Here is a 21,605-nt window from a genome sequence, read left to right on the forward strand (position 1 = left end):
CATTCACGGGGCCAACCGACACGGTCTCGTCAGCTTCTTCGTTCATGTTCACTGTGGTTTGTTGTTGTCTGAAGTCATGAACGCTAATTGGTGCTCCAGTATAATCGGTCCTCCGAAACTCATCCAGTGAGAAACGTTCCGCGGTGCAAAAAATAAGTTTAAAAATGCGTAACAAATGTTTAATGTGTTATTTTTTGTGTAATTAATTAATCTAAATTCACATTGTAATTAATTAATCGTAATTAACGCGCTAAAGTCCCGGCCCTAGTTTTTATATACATTTTGTTAAAATTTGAAACTCTTTTTTCATTATTTGCCATTATGGTACAGTGTTGCCTCAAGGTAACACACCCCAAAAAGTACCCCCAAATTTTTTTAGATTGTTTATTTGGTCTATTCTATGATAAAAAGACTGCAAACATTTGTTCCCAAATTACATCATAATGAGTACTATAAAGGGTTAAAGGTATAACAGTAAAAAGTAAAAATATGAGGACAAACTCTTAATGTGTAACCTCACTCACAGAACATGTCAGTCCGTTTCAATATTATCGCACGGTGTCTTCAGATCATGTGACCTGCCGTTCAGTGACATTCAGAGGCGACGCTAAAACAACAAAGGGACACATCGCCCCGCTATATGACTTAAACAAAGAGAAAGAGAACCCCTTTTCCAGTGACGGCTAACTGATATTTGTCGGGGGACGCTAGAAAAGAACATTTATGGTAAAGAAGATACTCATTTAACGTTATATAGAACTTGCATGAGGAGAAGGAGGCGGGTTCATGTCGCTAAATACCCAACTGAGATCGGCTTGTGCGGTTCTGACAAAGTCTCCGACCGCTTTTCGCACTCCGCGTCACTCTGATTTGCGTCATCTGCAAAGGCATCGAGGAGAAAACCAATAGGGTGTCTGAATGGAACATGTTTATACTTCTCATCCAACCACAATCAAACTCACTCTATCCGGATAGCGCAATTTATCTGGATAGATTTGTGTTTTTGAACGATGACAAGCCAAAATTAGTAGAATTAGAGTAACGAGGCTATTTTTTTTAATGCAAGGAGAAATTAGATATTTGCGTGAGAATGTAAGTCAAACGGCGTCTGAAAAACAAATATTTCTGTAAACTATAGATACCTTACTCAAGTAGAAATTCTGGGTAACAAAGTATTTGTACTCCGCTGTAAACCCAGAGAGTAAAAATCACAATCCTGAGACCTACAATAAAGATTTCTGAATCAGTTTAATTTAAAGCAGAGACCAAGTGTCTATTTTTTGGTCTAAAAGGGTGAAGCCCTCAACTTATGACTGTCACAAGGTTTGGTGTATTTTGTGATGACAAAGCACATGTGGTATTGCTCGTCAATTACTCTGCAACAGTGATGCAGTAAGCACTTACATGTTAGTTTGGTCCCAAGATCACAAAATCTATATAGGCAGCGTGAAAATGGAGAAGGCTTGAAGTTCATCGGTGCAGCAAGTCACAAGTACAAAAGGAGGGCCAACATTTGCTTGTATACGGTATTCAACACACGTTGTCTCATGAGTGACTGATTTATTCAGTGAGATTTATCAAACACAGGTAGTTGGATCACAGTTTAAAATGCTTGTACTAACTGGATGAGCACTTTTCTCCACCAGTCTGGCAGCGGAGCAGTGAGGGCCGCTCTCTGCTCTACACCAGTCTTCGTCTCTTGCAGTCACGCTCCATCTGGTCCCCCGGCGTATTGGTGGCTGCGCTCAGAGGAGACACTTGGTTCAGCATGGAGTCCTCCGATGCCTGACCAAACAGGGCCATTAGCAACGCAACGCCAAATCCCGTGGCCCGCTCTCCCTGCAAAAAACAAAAACAAGCGTGAGATTCTGGCAGCGTTTTTGTAAACTTATCTGAAAGTCTTTCATTCAGAATGAATGTGACTGAAACATGAGACAAAACCCAATTCCCCAAAATGTTACTTCAGGAAGGTTGTTGAATCCATTCTAAGACAAGACAATGAACTGGCAACACACACACACACACTTTTTTCCATGAGCTAAACCACGAGACAAATATTTTTTTATAACCTTTTATTGAAAAGTCAACACAATCCTGACACACCAGCAGGTGACCACAGTTAAAAAAGTAATGAGTTAGAAAGCAGTCACGCGTTTTTTTGTTCCTTCAAAGTTAGTGACGAGGAAGTTGAAGTTTCTAGTGATTACTGGCTCAGCCAGTTTCTGTACAGATATACTTTCATACCTTCAGCACAGAGCATAAACTATGGATTTTATCCTGTACCACTTGCATTAAAAAACAATCTTTTAATGTCCCGTATGAATAGGAGGAATGATTACAGAAAGTTAACAGATCTGAAAGACTGTGGAACCATCCTTTTAACGATTGACCCAAGTATATGTCAGTGTTAACTGATTGACCCTTAGTTACTCACCGCATGGACAGGAGAGGCGATGTCAACATGGACCCATACACCCGGCCAATCAAAGCCCAAGTGGGAACCAATAAAGAGGCCGGCACAGGAGCTCTGGGCGTTCTCCCGGTCCTGCCACATTAAAAAACATCAGCAACTCCCCAAAATAAGTGATTTCAGTTCTTAAATATTGTACTTTAAATTCTTTATATCTATATAAACAATCTAAACAACCCGTTGTTGCAGTTTTTCCAGTGCTGGTTGATATTTAATGCTGTTGTCACCAAAATAAAAATTTAGGGGACATGTTTTGCCGTGTCACTGAAAGTCAAAATTGAAACTTTAGCAGTCAGGCAAATTTTTCCAAATTGGTACAACAAAGAAGCAAAAGTACTAACGTTTCAAGAACAGAGCACAATATGCAAAGGATTAAAAGGGCAGTGAAAGTAAAGTAGTGCTGAATAAGTAAACACAAGGCCCCCCAAAAAGTTGTTGTTTAGAGGCAGTGCTGAACAAGGCCGATAAGGTGCAAAGGCTGTGGCATTTGTTATCACTAAAGCATCTCCCCAAAAGCACGCATCGCTTACTGCCACAGAGTTCTTCATGTCGGCCATGGCGGAGGTGAACTCGCTGAAGTGCAGCTCGGGGCAGTAGACCAGAGGATGCGCGAGATCTCCGCTGCTGCGACCGGCGCGCACACATGCAACCTCCCACTGCTCGTTGTTTGTCATCACTGCTGCGTGGTACTTCCCTGTGGAGATGCCCTGGACACCAGAAGCCAAAAGAAGCTTTAGATACATAGACGATGCCCCTTTGAAGGCTAGATTTGTAGTTGGTTCTGGTCCCTTCAAGAGCATAGTGGAGAGAATAATAATACAATCTGACCAATGTTTGGAGTCTATTTCGAATGAGGAAAAGGAATCTAGTTCCTATTTGTCGTTGACGGTTTACAGTCTTTAAGTGGCCTTTTTACCCACCTGAGCCCCTGTGAGTGTGGCCATGTCCAGAATAATGTCAGCTGACAGGTCTCTGCTGGCGTACACCACTCCATCAGCCAGAACCAGCCTGCCCTCGGCATCGGTGTTATTGATCTCCACGGTCCTTGAGAATAAAAAACAAATGATTATGTCTTTAATTCCCACATTTGTTTCTTTTTAGATGGATTTTGTCAAATTAAAATCAGTTGCATACATTTCTATTATAATCAAAGAGAGTCTCACTTTCCAGAGTAGAGGGTGTGGATATCATCGGGTCGTGTGGCTGTGGGTCCAACTGAATTCTCTGCTAGGCAAAACACTGCATGGAGGTTATCCTTAAAGCCCTGGAGCAAACAGCGGCGAGAGTCCGATTAAAACAACTCTCTACTGCACAGAATCAGTAGTGGCCGCGGCTGAGCTCACCTGTTTAATAGTAGCACTGAAAGCTCCCAAAATGGCAGCGGCTCCACCACAGTCTCTCTTCATCCCTGGCATTGTGGTCTAGATTAAAAGACAACATTTATTTGACTCTCACATATCTCCAGTCAAAATGTAATGTTATTCCTGCTAAAAAAAACCCCCACAAGATTAATACTGCAGTGATTGACACATGATGCAAACATATTTATCAAGATGCAGAGGAAACGTACCTTCCCCTTGATGCTGAGTCCTCCGGTGTCATACACGATGCCCTTGCCCACCCACGCAATGGTTTGGGTAGCACCATCTGGTTTGTGGCTCAGCACTGCTAATGCTGGAGGATGCTCTGCCGCCTTGCCAACTCCATAAATACCTGACAGAGTACAGAGCAAGAATAATCATTATGAATGTTTCCATTCATGGATTTGTCATTTCACATCAGAAAAGAATATTTTAATAATATTGGGTTTTTAAGTCGCTGGCCGTAAAACTGACATTATCTGGTCAAAGTATCTGCTGCCTCAGCAGAGAATACACATCTTAAGCAATAAGGCTAAATTAGCTGCACACTCACACTGAATCTGTTATTAAAAAGCAGAGTTGTCAATATAAACACAACTACAGAAGAGTACCTCCAAATCCTTTTTGTTTCAGTTCCTCCCCACGAATGATCACTGGAGTTATTCCAAGTTCAGCTCCCACAGCTTTGATCTCCTAAAACAACAACAAAATAATTAAAGCTGCGAGCAGCGTTGGACGGGTCCTTGCTACTCCTTGCACGTCGGGGCGCTGGCCGGACGGTTACAAATGCACCCGAAGACGCCTTCGCATGTCAGTGGTCGTTAACCATGTGGAGCAACAACAGGAATGCCGCTTTGCAAACTTAATCTTTGACAATAACATGGGCTTAGGCCTTTTCTGTCAACATATAACCAGGCGCATCTGATGTACCATTAAAAATTAAAGCCTCTCAAAATACCAAAAATGAGCTGTATGGGTTCCTTCAAAATATTTCACAAGACTACTTTTGGTCAATTTCAGGTTATAATAAAAGGTAACTACAAATAGTTACACAGTAATTCCACTTCAAGCAGAGAGTACACATCCCCAGGGTGTGACTTGGTGATAACCAAAACATACTTATGTACCATCCCAAAATAAAAACCTTTTAAAATACCATATATGAGCCAATTTCCTTCAATATCTCAATCACAAGACTACATTTGGTCGTTTTCAGATTAGGTTTAAAAACAAAAAAAAGGAAACATTCAATACTTTCATGACCATTCCACTTCAGGTGGATAGTACACATCCCAAAAAGGTGTCACTTATGGATAACCAGGACATTCTGATGTACCATACCATAAATGACCCAACTACCTTTGAAATCTTTAAAAAAGTATTTTTTGTAAATTGCTCCCTACGCAGTTTATTATTTCTACCGGCAAAATGCAATTTTTAGAGCCTAAGGTCTAACACGCTGTGTGGATTAGAAAAGAATCTGCTTTAATCCCTACAATTTTGGTGAGGGCAGGCCAAGCCATTTGGAAGTTATCACACACCCCTTGCAAAGTTCATTAACCGTAATATCTTCTTAAACCCATAAGACAGGATAGATATGATCATATGGATGTTTAAAGGGTGAGAAGCGATTTTGAAAAGGATTGGGTTTAGTCCATGGGAGTTCGGTCTTTTACATCTGTAAGAAATCATGAAAATAGGCCAAAGGCAGATTCTCAACCATTAATTGCAGCGCCCCCTATTCTTCAAATATTATGAAAGAAATAGGGTGTGTTCAGTACTTCAATGTCTACACATGCTATTGTATAATAGAATAGAAATATAGTTTTGGTGAGGGCAGGCCTAGTCATTTGGAAGATATAAATCTTGCCAGATTAAGCCACACCCCTTGCGAAGTTAATTAGCCCATATCTCATCAAAACAATGAGTTATCAGCACCATTCTGTTATATCAAGGGCATATTCAACCAATAATGATCCACCAAAGGTTTCGTGACAATCAGACTCAGCATTTAGGAGAAATTGCCAAAATGTGTTTTTCACAAAATTCAAAATGGCGGAAAATCTAGGTCCCAAAAAGGCACTTAGTTTGTGAGATTAATAATAACTAGAAAATGCATTTCCTGCTGAAAATGCGTTGGAATGCAAGCTGAAAATAATTTCTAAAAGTTGCTTAAAGTACAGAAATGAAACCAGCTGAAATTATTCTAAACATTGCTGAAAGAATAGAAAAAGCTGAAATACACTTAAAAATGGCTGAAAATACAGAAATGAGAAAAGCTGAAATGAACTTGAAACAATTGCAAAAAAACTGAAATGGGAGAAGCTTCTATGAATTTGAAATCACAGAAATAATAAAAGCTGAAATTAATTTCAAAAAGTTGCTTAAAATGCAACAAGCTGAAATTATTCAAAACATTGCTGAAAGAATAGAAAAAGCTGAAGTACATTTGAAAAGCTGAAATGAACTTGAAAGAATTGGAAAAAACAGAAATGGGGGAAGCTTCTATGAATTTGACAAAATACAGAACTAATAAAAGCTTAAATTACTTCTAAACATTGCTGAATCTTTTTCATTCAAACTAAATGAACTTGGTAAATGGACGTGTACAACGCTTTGCTAGTCTTCTGACTACTCAAAGCGCTTTAATACTAGATGACATCTCTCACCCATTAATACATTGATGTCACAACCTACCATACACAGTGGCACCTGCCCATTTGCACAGAATAAACAAGACAGGAGAAGATCCTGGCAACAAGTCAAAATAAAATATAAAAATCTTTTTGCAAATAGTGTAGAAATTACCAAGAGCTTTGTGGCGGTCCCATCAAAAACGCCCCTGGATACTTCCGGATAAGTTAACAGTCATGTCTTGATGATGTCATAGAGATGCGCGGTTTTGTCAAATAAAGATGGACGCATACAGCGCCAATGACTAAAATAAGTACTAAGTGTTTCACTTGGACAATTAAATGTTAGTGGACACACACAAATACTACAGCCCCCATCTCGATTACAATTGTTCACTCCTCAGTGCGCAGTTTCGCCCACCAGCGGACCCCCTCCTCCCCCCCTAACCCCGGCTGGCCCACCGTAACTTTTGACTTGCTTATTAACTGACGGACCTTCTTGCGGTCCGATGAAGGTTATTAATAGTATATTAGGTTGACGCTTTGTTGCGTAAAATAAAGACCAAACGATCTCCTGTCATTCGCGTAAGAAAACAAACTCACGTGTCTGCAGCTCAATCACCGAAGGAACAACGTCACGCCACTCCCCGTAACTTTTGACGTGCTTATTAACCTACGGACCTTCTTGCGGTCCGCGAAAAGGTTATTAATAGTATCACTCGCGTAAAAAAATAAACTCACGTGCCTGCAGCTTAATGACAACACCGAAGGAACAACGTCACAACCACGGTTTAAGTCTCCAGCGGGGAGTAGCCTCGTTAGCAGTTTAGCTAGCTAGCAATCTAGTACTTATGGCTCTCACATGTCTCAAATATCTTACGGTCCAGCCTCCACATTACTTACGGTCTGCTCATCCCGGGTCTCCGTCCCAACTCACGACACGCACGTCCACACGTACCGTTATCTAACCACGGTTAAACCTGCACGTCCATACGTACAGTTATCTAACCACGGTTAAACCTGCACGTCCATACGTACAGTTATCTAACCACGGTTAAACCTGCACGTCCCTGAGCTGCGTCTTTATGGCCATCGATCAACAGCTGATCGCTAATTAGCTCGCAGTGAAGAGAGTGAAGAGATTTAGACAAAATCCACACCTCAAACAAATGCTTCCTGGAGCAAAACTATTTGGAGTAGCCAAAAAATAATGACATTTTGAGAGACACAAGACTCTACCGAACGTTTGAGTGTAGTTTTTATGTCTCTATGTGTTTTAAAACTGCTCAAACAGCCGTTTACAAAAAGTGTACCGGCTGTGTTTTTTTTTTTTAAATGTCGGCAGATTTGTATGGAAGCGTATGGGGCTCGGGGCAGACTTTGTCTCACAATCAGGCTCCTCACGCAAAAAGTAAATAACTCTGAGATTCCAAACTTATACGAGTCCAACCAGCACAAGCACGGCTAATGTTTTCTTTTTAAATGAAGGCTGAAAAGTGAATATTGTGGCCGTAAAGAGAAAAGTGCCTCTTTTTTTTTTACTGAATCCTGACACGGCGCTCACTCTAAATCGCGGGACAATCCGGAAAACTCCACTCTAAATTCGAAAGAAACCCCAAAACTAATGAAACATAATTAGTGATTATGAAAAAACTATAATAGATATCAACGAGCTGTTTTTTTAATAAAATTGTTAAGACTTGTGTCAACATTTTAAAGTTTAAATGGTGTCTCTAGCTGAAAGATTGGAAAAGCTGAAAAAGTTGAAAGTTGAAGAAGTTTTGAAAGGATTTGAAAATTTAATCCATTAGGAAACCATGTTAAAAAGGTTGAAGATATTAATTTATATTAATTCAATTATAAGAGCTAAAAAGCTGAAAAGTCATAGCACCCCTCCCCTGAATGAGCTGAACATTTTAATATTTGAATGGTCTTAATAGCTGAAAGTGTGAAGGAGTTGAAAGGTGCGGCGGAAGAAATAGAAGAACTAGAAAATGCATTTCCTGCTGAAAATGCGTTGGAATGCAGAAAGCTGAAATTAATTTTAAAAAGTTGCTTAAAGTACAGAAATGAAACAAGCTGAAATTATTCTAAACATTGCGGAAAGAATAGAAAAAGCTGAAATAGATTTTTAAATGGCTGAAAATACATAAATGAGAAAAGCTGAAATGAACTTGAAAGAATTGCAAAAAAACAAATGGGAGAAGCTTCTATAAATTTGAAATCACAGAAATAGTAAAAGCTGAAATTAATTTCAAAAAGTTGCTTAAAATGCAACATGCTGAAATTATTCTAAACATTGCTGAAATAGAAAAAGGTGAAATACATTTAAAAATTGCTGAAAATACAGAAATGAGAAAAGCTGAAATGAACTTGAAAGAATTGGAAAAAACAGAAATGGGGGAAGCTTCTATGAATTTGACAAAATACAGAACTAATAAAAGCTTAAATTACTTCTAAACATTGCTGAAAGAATAGAAAAAGCTGAAATACATTTAAAAATGGCTGAAAATACAGAAATGAGAAAAGCTGAAATGAACTTGAAACAATTGCAAAAAAACTGAAATGGGAGAAGCTTCTATGAATTTGAAATCACAGAAATAATCGAAATAGGAAAAGCTGAGAATTAAAAAATACATTTTTTTGTAGTAATATAAGGTTTAGTACTATAGTTGTAATTGTGGTACTAGTGGTACTAGCAGCAGTAGAAGAAGTAAGTTCTAGTTTCACTAGTTTTTGAAAGCAATTGTGGTGTACCTATTGTTGAGGTACAGATAATCATTGAGGCTTTTATTTTGAAATAATGGAATTGGGTGGGGGTGGTTTGGGAGACAGAATGTTTGTTATTCAAAGCAAATGGACTTGGTAAAATGGATTTGTACAGCGCTCTTCTAGTTTTCTGACCACTCAAAGCACCTTAACACTACATAACATCATTCACCCATTCACACACCAATGACAGGACCTACCATACACAGTGGCACCTGCCCAACCAGTAACTAACATTCACACACACTGTAGTCACAGCTAGAGGAACACTGCTGGGAATAAGTGTCTTGCCCAAGGACACATTGACATGCAAGTTAGCCGGGCCTGGGATCAGACCGCCAACCCTCTGATTGGAGGACGGCCGGGCTCCCCACTGACCCACAGTCGCCCTAAGCTAAGAAAACTAAAGTTATTAATTGATGGGCCTCAAACATTACAGTAAGAATTCCCTCCATTGGGGTTGAAATACTAGTAGTACAAGTAGTAGTAAAAGTCATTTTAGTAATAATACCAGTTGAAATACTAGAAGTACTAGAAATATTAGTAGTGGTTGTAGTACTATTTGAAAGAGCAATACGTATTTAACAAAACAGCTTTATCCTAAGCTTCATGGCTAAATTACAGATAATCATTGCAGCATTTATTTTGAAATGATGGTATTGGGTGAGTGGGTGGGAGGGTGGGGGGGTTGAGAGACAGTATATATTATTTAATAGGCCTCATCAAACATTACAGTAAGAATTCCCTCCATTGGGTTGAAATACTAGTAGTACTAGTAATATTAGTAGTAGTAAAAGTAATTTAGTAATAATACCAGTTGAAATACTAGAAGTACTACTAGAAGTACTAGAAATATTAGTAGTGGTTGTAGTACTATTTGAAAGCCCAATAAGTATTTAACAAAACAGCTGAATCCTAAGCCTCATGTTTAAATAACATAATCATTGCAGCTTTTATTTTGAAATGATGGTATTGGGTGAGTGGGTGGGGGGGTGGGGAGGTTGAGAGACAGAATATATTAGAAGGCCTCATCAAACATTACAGTAAGAATTCCCTCCATTGGGTTGAAATACTAGTAGTAAAAGTATTTTAGTAATAATACCAGTTGAAATACTAGAAGTACTACTAGAAGTACTAGACATTTTAGTAGTGGTTGTAGTACTATTTGAAAGCGCAATAAGTATTCAACGAAACAGCTGAATCCTAAGCTTTATGTTTAAATAACATAATCATTGCAGCTTTTATTTTGAAACTAGAAAATGCATTTCCTGCTGAAAATGCGTTGGAATGCAAGCTGAAAATAATTTCTAAAAGTTGCTTAAAGTACAGAAATGAAACCAGCTGGAATTATTCTAAACATTGCTGAAAGAATAGAAAAAGCTGAAATACACTTAAAAATGGCTGAAAATACAGAAATGAGAAAAGCTGAAATGAACTTGAAACAATTGCAAAAAAACTGAAATGGGAGAAGCTTCTATGAATTTGAAATCACAGAAATAATAAAAGCTGAAATTAATTTCAAAAAGTTGCTTAAAATGCAAAAAGCTGAAATTATTCAAAACATTGCTGAAAGAATAGAAAAAGGTGAAATACATTTAAAAATGGCTGAAAATACAGAAATGAGAAAAGCTGAAATGAACTTGAAACAATTGCAAAAAAACTGAAATGGGAGAAGCTTCTATGAATTTGAAATCACAGACATAAAAGCTGAAATTAATTTTAAAAAGTTGCTTAAACTGCAACAAGCTGAAATTATTCAAAACATTGCTGAAAGAATAGAAAAAGCTGAAGTACATTTGAAAAGCTGAAATGAACTTGAAAGAATTGGAAAAAACAGAAATGGCAAAATACAGAACGAAAAAAGCTTAAATTACTTATAAACATTGCTGAATCTTTTTCATTCAAACTAAATGAACTTGGTAAATGGACGTGTACAACGCTTTGCTAGTCTTCTGACTACTCAAAGCGCTTTAATACTAGATGACATCTCTCACCCATTAATACATTGATGTCACAACCTACCATACACAGTGGCACCTGCCCATTTGCACAGAATAAACAAGACAGGAGAAGATCCTGGCAACAAGTCAAAATAAAATATAAAAATCTTTTTGCAAATAGTGTAGAAATTACCAAGAGCTTTGTGGCGGTCCCATCAAAAACGCCCCTGGATACTTCCGGATAAGTTAACAGTCATGTCTTGATGATGTCATAGAGATGCGCGGTTTTGTGAAATAAAGATGGACGCATACAGCGCCAATGACTAAAATAAGTACTAAGTGTTTCACTTGGACAATTAAATGTTAGTGGACACACACAAATACTACAGCCCCCATCTCGATTACAATTGTTCACTCCTCAGTGCGCAGTTTCGCCCACCAGCGGACCCCCTCCTCCCCCCCTAACCCCGGCTGGCCCACCGTAACTTTTGACTTGCTTATTAACTGACGGACCTTCTTGCGGTCCGATGAAGGTTATTAATAGTATATTAGGTTGACGCTTTGTTGCGTAAAATAAAGACCAAACGATCTCCTGTCATTCGCGTAAGAAAACAAACTCACGTGTCTGCAGCTCAATCACCGAAGGAACAACGTCACGCCACTCCCCGTAACTTTTGACGTGCTTATTAACCTACGGACCTTCTTGCGGTCCGCGAAAAGGTTATTAATAGTATCACTCGCGTAAAAAAATAAACTCACGTGCCTGCAGCTTAATGACAACACCGAAGGAACAACGTCACAACCACGGTTTAAGTCTCCAGCGGGGAGTAGCCTCGTTAGCAGTTTAGCTAGCTAGCAATCTAGTACTTATGGCTCTCACATGTCTCAAATATCTTACGGTCCAGCCTCCACATTACTTACGGTCTGCTCATCCCGGGTCTCCGTCCCAACTCACGACACGCACGTCCACACGTACCGTTATCTAACCACGGTTAAACCTGCACGTCCCTGAGCTACGTCTTTATGGGCATCGATCAACAGCTGATCGCTAATTAGCTCGCAGTGAAGAGAGTGAAGAGATTTAGACAAAATCCACACCTCAAACAAATGCTTCCTGGAGCAAAACTATTTGGAGTAGCCAAAAAATAATGACATTTTGAGAGACACAAGACTCTACCGAACGTTTGAGTGTAGTTTTTATGTCTCTATGTGTTTTAAAACTGCTCAAACAGCCGTTTACAAAAAGTGTACCGGCTGTGTTTTTTTTTTTTAAATGTCGGCAGATTTGTATGGAAGCGTATGGGGCTCGGGGCAGACTTTGTCTCACAACCAGGCTCCTCACGCAAAAAGTAAATAACTCTGACATTCCAAACTTATACGAGTCCAACCAGCACAAGCACGGCTAATGTTTTCTTTTTAAATGAAGGCTGAAAAGTGAATATTGTGGCCGTAAAGATAAAAGTGCCTCTTTTTTTTTTACTGAATCCTCACACGGCGCTCACTCTAAATCGCGGGACAATCCGGAAAACTCCACTCTAAATTCGAAAGAAACCCCAAAACTAATGAAACATAATTAGTGTTTATGAAAAAACTATAATAGATATCAACAAGCTGTTTTTTTTATAAAATTGTTAAGACTTGTGTCAACATTTTAAAGTTTAAATGGTGTCTCTAGCTGAAAGATTGGAAAAGCTGAAAAAGTTGAAAGTTGAAGAAGTTTTGAAAGGATTTGAAAATTTAATCCATTAGGAAACCATGTTAAAAAGGTTGAAGATATTAATTTATATTAATTCAATTATAAGAGCTAAAAAGCTGAAAAGTCATAGCACCCCTCCCCTGAATGAGCTGAACATTTTAATATTTGAATGGTCTTAATAGCTGAAAGTGTGAAGGAGTTGAAAGGTGCGGCGGAAGAAATAGAATAATATGAAGAAGATGAACTAGAAAATGCATTTCCTGCTGAAAATGCGTTGGAATGCAAAAAGCTGAAATTAATTTCAAAAAGTTGCTTAAAGTACAGAAATGAAACAAGCTGAAATTATTCTAAATATTGCTGAAAGAATAGAAAAAGCTGAAATACATTTTAAAATGGCTGAAAATACAGAAATGAGTAAAGCTGAAATGAACTTGAAACAATTGCAAAAAAACTGAAATGGGAGAAGCTTCTATGAATTTGAAATCACAGAAATAAAAGCTGAAATAAATTTCAAAAAGTTGTTTAAAATGCAACAAGCTGAAATTATTCTAAACATTGCTGAAAGAATAGAAAAAGCTGAAATACATAAATGAGAAAAGCTGAAATGAACTTGAAAGAATATCAAAAAAACAGAAATGGGAGAAGCTTCTATGAATTTGAAATCACAGAAATAATAAAAGCTGAAATTAATTTCAAAAAGTTGCTTAAAATGCAACAAGCTGAAATTATTCTAAACATTGCTGAAATAAAAAAGGCTGAAATACATTTAAAAATTGCTGAAAATACAGAAATGAGAAAAGCTGAAACGAACTTGAAAGAATTGGAAAAAACAGAAATGGGGGAAGCTTCTATGAATTTGACAAAATACAGAACTAATAAAAGCTTAAATTACTTCTAAACATTGCTGAATCTTTTTCATTCAAACTTAATGAACTTGTACACCGCTTTGCTAGTCTTCTGACAACTCAAAGCGCTTTAATACTAGATGACATCTCTCACCCATTAATACACTGATGACACAACCTACCATACACAGTGGCACCTGCCCATGTGCACAGAATAAACCAGACAGGAGAAGATCCTGGCAACAAGTCAAAATAAAATATAAAAACATTTTGCATGGTTGGTGAGTGCCTCAAAAGTTTGCAAATAGTGTAGAAATTACTGAAAGCTTCGTGGCGGTGCCATCAAAAACGCTCCTGGATACTTCCGGATAAGTTAACCGTCATGTCTTGATGATGTCATAAAGATGCGCGGTTTTGTGAAATAAACATGGACGCATACAGCGCCAATGACTAATACAAGTACTACGTGTTTCACTTGGACAATTAAATGTTAGTGGACACACACACAAATACTACAGCCCCCATCTCGATTACAATTGTTCACTCCTCAGTGCGCAGTTTCGCCCACCAGCGGACCCCCTCCTCCCCCCTAACCCCGGCTGGTCCACCGTAACTTTTGACGTGCTTATTAACTGACGGACCTTCTTGCGGTCCGATGAAGGTTATTAATAGTATATTAAGTTGACGCTTTGTTGCGTAAAATAAAGACCAAACGATCTCCTGTCATTCGCGTAAGAAAACAAACTCACGTATCTGCAGTTCAATCACCGAAGGAACAACGTCACGCCACTCCCCGTAACTTTTGACGTGCTTATTAACCTACGGACCTTCTTGCGGTCCGCGAAAAGGTTATTAATAGTATCACTCGCGTAAAAAAATAAACTCACGTGCCTGCAGCTTAATGACAACACCGAAGGAACAACGTCACAACCACGGTTTAAGTCTCCAGCGGGGAGTAGCCTCGTTAGCAGTTTAGCTAGCTAGCACTCTAGTACTTATGGCTCTCACATGTCTCAAATATCTTACCGTCCAGCCTCCACATTACTTACGGTCTGCTCATCCCGGGTCTCCGTCCCAACTCACGACACGCACGTCCACACGTACCGTTATCTAACCACGGTTAAACCTGCACGTCCCTGAGCTACGTCTTTATGGCCATAGATCAACAGCTGATCGCTAATTAGCTCACGGCGAAGAGAGTGAAGAGATTTAGACAAAATCCACACCTCAAACAAATGCTTCCTGGAGCAAAACTATTTGGAGTAGCCAAAAAATAATGACATTTTGAGAGACACAAGACTCTACCGAACGTTTGAGTGTAGTTTGTATGTCTCTATGTGTTTTAAAACTGCTCAAACAGCCGTTTACAAAAAGTGTACCGGCTGTGTTTTTTTTTTTTTAAATGTCGGCAGATTTGTATGGAAGCGTATGGGGCTCGGGGCAGACTTTGTCTCACAATCAGGCTCCTCACGCAAAAAGTAAATAACTCTGACATTCCAAACTTATACGAGTCCAACCAGCACAAGCACGGCTAATGTTTTCTTTTTAAATGAAGGCTGAAAAGTGAATATTGTGGCCGTAAAGATAAAAGTGCCTCTTTTTTTTTTACTGAATCCTCACACGGCGCTCACTCTAAATCGCGGGACAATCCGGAAAACTCCACTCTAAATTCGAAAGAAACCCCAAAACTAATGAAACATAATTAGTGTTTATGAAAAAACTATAATAGATATCAACAAGCTGTTTTTTTTATAAAATTGTTAAGACTTGTGTCAACATTTTAAAGTTTAAATGGTGTCTCTAGCTGAAAGATTGGAAAAGCTGAAAAAGTTGAAAGTTGAAGAAGTTTTGAAAGGATTTGAAAATTTAATCCATTAGGAAACCATGTTAAAAAGGTTGAAGATATTAATTTATATTAATTCAATTATAAGAGCTAAAAAGCTGAAAAGTCATAGCACCCCTCCCCTGAATGAGCTGAACATTTTAATATTTGAATGGTCTTAATAGCTGAAAGTGTGAAGGAGTTGAAAGGTGCGGCGGAAGAAATAGAATAATATGAAGAAGATGAATAAGTCGGAATAAAGATTAGAAGAACAATACTTGGAATGCTTGAAGCATTCCAACTAATAAGTCGGAATAAAGATTAGAAGAACAATACTTGGAATGCTTGAAGCATTCCAACTAATGATGGTATTGGGTGAGGGGGTGGGGCGGTTGAGAGACAGAATATATTAGAAGGCCTCATCAAACATTACAGTAAGAACTCCCTCCATGGCGGTTTGAAATGATGAGAGAAGGTGGAGAGAAGGAGGTCATGTCAGGCTGCACTAATCAGCTAATTAGGATCAGCTGTGAGTCACAGAAAGAGCCCCAGCTCGTTGTCGCGGCAACGGAGCAGCTGCACTTAGCTCACAGACAGTTACTGAGAACCCACACCTCAAACAAATGCTTCCTGGAGCAAAACTATTTGGAGTAGCCAAAAAATGACATTTTGAGAGACACAAGACTCTACCGAACGTTTGAGTGTAGTTTTTATGTCTCTATGTGTTTTAAAACTGCTCTACCAGCAGTTTACAAAACATGGACCCTCTCTTGTCTTCCGACTTTGTCTGCACTCTAGCACACACTGTAAATTCGAAAAGGACCCCAAAACTAGTCAAACATAATTAGTGATTATGAAAAAACTATAATAGATATCAACAAGCTGTTTTTTTAATGAAATTGTTAAGACTTGTGTCAACATTTTAAAGTTTAAATGGTGTCTCTAGCTGAAAGATTGGAAAAGCTGAAAAAGTTGAAAGTTGAACAAGTTTTGAGAGGATTTGAAAATTTAATCCATTGGAAACCATGTTAAAAAGTTTGATGTTTTTAATTTATATTAATTCAATTATAAGAGCTAAAAAGCTGAAAAGTCATAGCACACCTCTCCTGAAGGAGCTGAACATTTTAATATTTAAATGGTCTTAATAGCTGAAAGTGTGAAGGAGTTGAAAGGTGCGGCGGAAGAAATAGAATAATAAAAACTAGAAAATGCATTTCCTGCTGAAAATGCGTTGGAATGCAAAAAGCTGAAGTTAATTTCAAAAAGTTGCTTAAAGTACAGAAATGAAACAAGCTGAAATTATTCTAAATATTGCTGAAAGAATAGAAAAAGCTGAAATACATTTTAAAATGGCTGAAAATACAGAAATGAGTAAAGCTGAAATGAACTTGAAACAATTGCAAAAAAACTGAAATGGGAGAAGCTTCTATGAATTTGAAATCACAGAAATAATAAAAGCTGGAATTAATTTCAAAAAGTTGCTTAAAATGCAACAAGCTGAAATTATTTTAAACATTGCTGAAAGAATAGAAAAAGCTGAAATACATGAATGAGAAAAGCTGAAATGAACTTGAAAGAATATCAAAAAAACAGAAATGGGAGAAGCTTCTATGAATTTGATATCACAGAAATAATAAAAGCTGAAATTATTCTAAACATTGCTGAAATAAAAAAGGCTGAAATACATTTAAAAATTGCTAAAAATACAGAAATGAGAAAAGCTGAAACGAACTTGAAAGAATTGGAAAAAACAGAAATGGGGGAAGCTTCTATGAATTTGACAAAATACAGAACTAATAAAAGCTTAAATTACTTCTAAACATTGCTGAATCTTTTTCATTCAAACTTAATGAACTTGTACACCGCTTTGCTAGTCTTCTGACAACTCAAAGAGCTTTAATACTAGATGACATCTCTCACTCATTAATACACTGATGACACAACCTACCATACACAGTGGCACCTGCCCATGTGCACAGAATAAACAAGACAGGAGAAGATCCTGGCAACAAGTCAAAATAAAATATAAAAACATTTTGCATGGTTGGTGAGTGCCTCAAAAGTTTGCAAATAGTGTAGAAATTACTGAAAGCTTCGTGGCGGTCCCATCAGAAACGCCCCTGGATACTTCCGGATAAGTTAACCGTCATGTCTTGATGATGTCATAAAGATGCGCGGTTTTGTGAAATAAACATGGACGCATACAGCGCCAATGACTAATACAAGTACTACGTGTTTCACTAGGACAATTAAATGTTAGTGGACACACACAAATACTACAGCCCCCTTCTCGATTACAATTGTTGACTCCTCAGTGCGCAGTTTCGCCCACCAGCGAACCCCCTCCTCCCCCCTAACCCCGGCTGGTCCACCGTAACTTTTGACGTGCTTATTAACTGACGGACCTTCTTGCGGTCCGATGAAGGTTATTAATAGTATATTAAGTTGACGCTCTGTTGCGTAAAATAAAGACCAAACGATCTCCTGTCATTCGCGTAAGAAAACAAACTCACGTATCTGCAGCTCAATCCCCGAAGGAACAACGTCACGCCACTCCCCGTAACTTTTGACGTGCTTATTAACCTACGGACCTTCTTGCGGTCCGCGAAAAGGTTATTAATAGTATCACTCGCGTAAGAAAATAAACTCACGTGCCTGCAGCTTAATGACAACACCGAATGAACAACGTCACACCCACGGTTTATGTCTCCAGCGGGGAGTAGCCTTGTTAGCAGTATAGCTAGCTAGCACTCTAGTACTTATGGCTCTCACATGTCTCAAATATCTTACGGTCCAGCCTCCACATTACTTACGGTCTGCTCATCCCGGGTCTCCGTCCCAACTCACGACACGCACGTCCATACGTACCGTTATCTAACCACGGTTAAACCTGCACGTCCATACGTACAGTTATCTAACCACGGTTAAACCTGCACGTCCCTGAGCTGCGTCTTTATGGGCATCGATCAACAGCTGGTCGCTAATTAGCTCACGGCGAAGAGAGTGAAGAGATTTAGACAAAATCCACACCTCAAACAAATGCTTCCTGGAGCAAAACTATATGGGGTAGCCAAAAAATAATGACATTTTGAGAGACCCAAGACCCTATCAAACGCATGAGTGTAGTTTTTATGTCTCTGTGTGTTTTAAAACTGCTCAAACAGCCGTTTACAAAAAGTGTACCGGCTGTGTTTTTTTTTTTTAAATGTCGGCAGATTTGTATGGAAGCTTATGGGGCTTGGGGCAGACTTTGTCTCACAATCGGGCTCCTCACGCAAAAAGTAAATGACTCTGAGATTTCAAACTTATACGAGTCCAACCAGCACAAGCACGGCTAATGTTTTCTTTTTAAATGAAGGCTGAAAAGTGAATATTGTGGCCGTAAAGATAAAAGTGCCTCTTTTTTTTTTACTGAATCCTGACAAGGCGCTCACTCTAAATCGCGGGACCATCCGGAAAACTCCACTCTAAATTCGAAAGAAACCCCAAAACTACTGAAACATAATTAGTGGTTATGAAAAAACTATAATAGATATCAACAAGCTGTTTTTTTAATAAAATTGTTAAGACTTGTGTCAACATTTTAAAGTTTAAATGGTGTCTCTAGCTGAAAGATTGGAAAAGCTGAAAAAGTTGAAAGTTGAAGAAGTTTTGAAAGGATTTGAAAATTTAATCCATTAGGAAACCATGTTAAAAAGGTTGAAGATATTAATTTATATTAATTCAATTATAAGAGCTAAAAAGCTGAAAAGTCATAGCACCCCTCCCCTGAATGAGCTGAACATTTTAATATTTGAATGGTCTTAATAGCTGAAAGTGTGAAGGAGTTGAAAGGTGCGGCGGAAGAAATAGAATAATAAAAATAAAAAAAATAAAAAAAAGGCGGAATAAAGAAAAGAAGAACAATACTTGGAATGCTTGAAGCATTCCAACTAATAATATGAAGAAGATGAATAAGGCGGAATAAAGATTAGAAGAACAATACTTGGAATGCTTGAAGCATTCCAACTAATAATAATTTCTTGAAATACAATAGGTTCCTCTACGACTAGTTGTAGCGAGGACCCTAACTAGAGCCATGCAACTATAGTAGATTGAAAAACGTTTACAAAAAGAGCAATACTTTCACTTACGTCGAGGAAGTGATCTGTATTCATCTCATTGCAAGGCGTGTCCACAATCCGAGCTGCCATCCGCACTCCGTGAGCAGCGTTGGAAAGGCACTGAAAAGAAGAAACGCCTTGAGATACGGCAGAAAGCGGCCAACACAAACCACAGATGTTTAAAAACATGCCATTTTTAAGTAGCGTCTTCAAAGCCCTGAAAATGTTTGGGAAGATAAAGAACTAAAAATGATAAAACGCAGACCTCAAGTTCTGCAACACTAAGAGAACCGCTCTCCTGTCCGACAACCACAACCTCCACGGTGACGCGTTTCTTCTCCGCCCTGCGTGAAGACGTGGAGCGGCGAGAGAAGATGGGAAAAGCCCTGGCGATGGCACATGAGGACGGAAACACTTCTGAACGCTCACAGACCATCTGGTGATGAGAGAAACACTCATTTCAGCCCCTTAGTCACACTAGATGTCCTTCCACTTGATGACCCAGATTTAAGTGCTATGGTGCTCCAAGAAGGATCCATAGAAGTATCCCCATCTGTTGATGCCAAAAATGCTCCTGAAAGAGGATTGACAAAATTTGACAGCAACAACAACCAAACTGAAGACACTGACCACAATGCAGCGGTTGTTCCCTCCAGGAAGGCAGGAACGGACCAGACGCGACACAAAGTGGGCAGAAGACTGGCTGTTGTGCCTGCTGACCCGTGGAGGAAGAGCAGCCACCACGGCCTGGTTGAGGTACAGGGGGCAGCTGTCCGTGGGGTTTGGATTCAAAGCGCTGAGAGCTGCCTGCCAGATCTGAGACAATATGAAACAACGATTGGATAGTAGAGCACTGTGCAGTAGACAAGAATACTCGTTTTATTTTACAGGAAATGCAAATGCAACTATTTTGCTTATTGATTTGCTTGTAAAATAGGTACGCCATTTTTTAAAGACTAAGCACCTACAAGTCTAAAATATTAGACATTTATCTTTAATAAAAATAAATCCCCATAGACTTGTTCAGATCTTATTTAATAAGTCAACTTGTTAAAGAAAGAAATCCCAACGCATAGCTGCCATCCATAAAGTCAATCATTCCGTATAATACGGTTGTTATTGTGTGTGAAGTTATAGGGAGCTGTCCCAAAGCAATAAAGTAAGGCAAACCTTTGACCATGGTGGAAAAATTAAATAACTACATGAAGAAAAATGTTGGTTAATCATTGTCAGAAGATATGGAGACGCTATGGAATGACAGGAAGCTCCTCATTGACCTCCGACTCAAGTCTCTTATTATGGATGGACCGACTGCAGTCTGCACAACCATCACAGAGGACTTTGCACGAACACCACATTACATACTGGGAGAAAAATAGTATTTAGGCGTCATCAAATTAACGTTATTAGGCTCGAGGTAGTCGATGGTAAATGAAGACTTGAAATTACTCTAATGGCCCAAAATAAAACGCAGCCAAAATATACTTGGACAAGAAGTGCAACATTCAAACCTCAAAGGTCACCGAATATAATTAGTGTTGACCTCACAATGTGCCCCGAGAAGTCAATGACCTGCTATAGGGACAGAATTAACTAACGGGACGTTGGCTAAAGTGTCGTTTTCGTTAACGTTACATACGTCAAGCTAACGGCGTTAGCCACCACTCACTCGGGTTAGCATAGCGCTAAGGTTAGCTGTCACAAAACGACCATGTTATTTAGCAATATTAAACTTAAAAATACTGTTTTTTACCTCTTTGGTAACCACCGGCTGCAGTTTTCCTTTGATTTGGCTCCATCCGACTCTCTGCAGGTTGGTCTGCTGCCCGATGATGAGCACAGAGCGACTCTGCGGCTCCGAGTCTCCGGCGGACGCCGCGTACTCCAGCGACACGTTCGCCATCTTTGACTCTGACCAGACAGGAACTCCCGCGGAGGCTTCTGCCTTTTTTTTGCGGAGTCAAAT

At 38.9% G+C, this 21,605-nt stretch overlaps 1 protein-coding gene across 1 annotated transcript; it reads right to left on the reverse strand.

Annotated features, from left to right (window-relative positions):
- Positions 1-669: 669 nt before the first annotated feature.
- On the reverse strand, positions 670-21,565 carry npepl1 (aminopeptidase like 1). The gene is made up of 12 exons (XM_037447879.2): positions 21,393-21,565; positions 20,270-20,455; positions 19,905-20,075; positions 19,670-19,759; positions 4,443-4,524; positions 4,041-4,183; positions 3,814-3,891; positions 3,634-3,734; positions 3,391-3,514; positions 3,001-3,177; positions 2,435-2,545; positions 670-1,839 (listed from the first exon to the last, which is right to left on the reverse strand). Exons 1-12 carry the CDS (start codon positions 21,540-21,542, stop codon positions 1,681-1,683), a joined length of 1,572 nt encoding a protein of 523 aa, XP_037303776.2. The 5' UTR covers positions 21,543-21,565; the 3' UTR covers positions 670-1,680.
- Positions 21,566-21,605: the final 40 nt, after the last annotated feature.

Source organism: Pungitius pungitius, chromosome 8, assembly GCF_949316345.1.
Source record: "Pungitius pungitius chromosome 8, fPunPun2.1, whole genome shotgun sequence".
Lineage (NCBI taxonomy): Eukaryota > Metazoa > Chordata > Actinopteri > Perciformes > Gasterosteidae > Pungitius > Pungitius pungitius.

Bases quoted from the DNA above. Each gene is read 5' to 3' on its own strand.
- npepl1 (XM_037447879.2), bottom strand. From the start codon at position 21,542: ATGGCGAACGTGTCGCTGGAGTACGCGGCGTCCGCCGGAGACTCGGAG. The intron at 4,184-4,442 runs GTACTCTTCTGT...GTACTCTGTCAG, and splicing joins GAAACAAAAAGGATTTGGAG to GTATTTATGGAGTTGGCAAG. The intron at 2,546-3,000 runs GTAAGCGATGCG...TTAATGTGGCAG, and splicing joins ACATGAAGAACTCTGTGGCA to GACCGGGAGAACGCCCAGAG.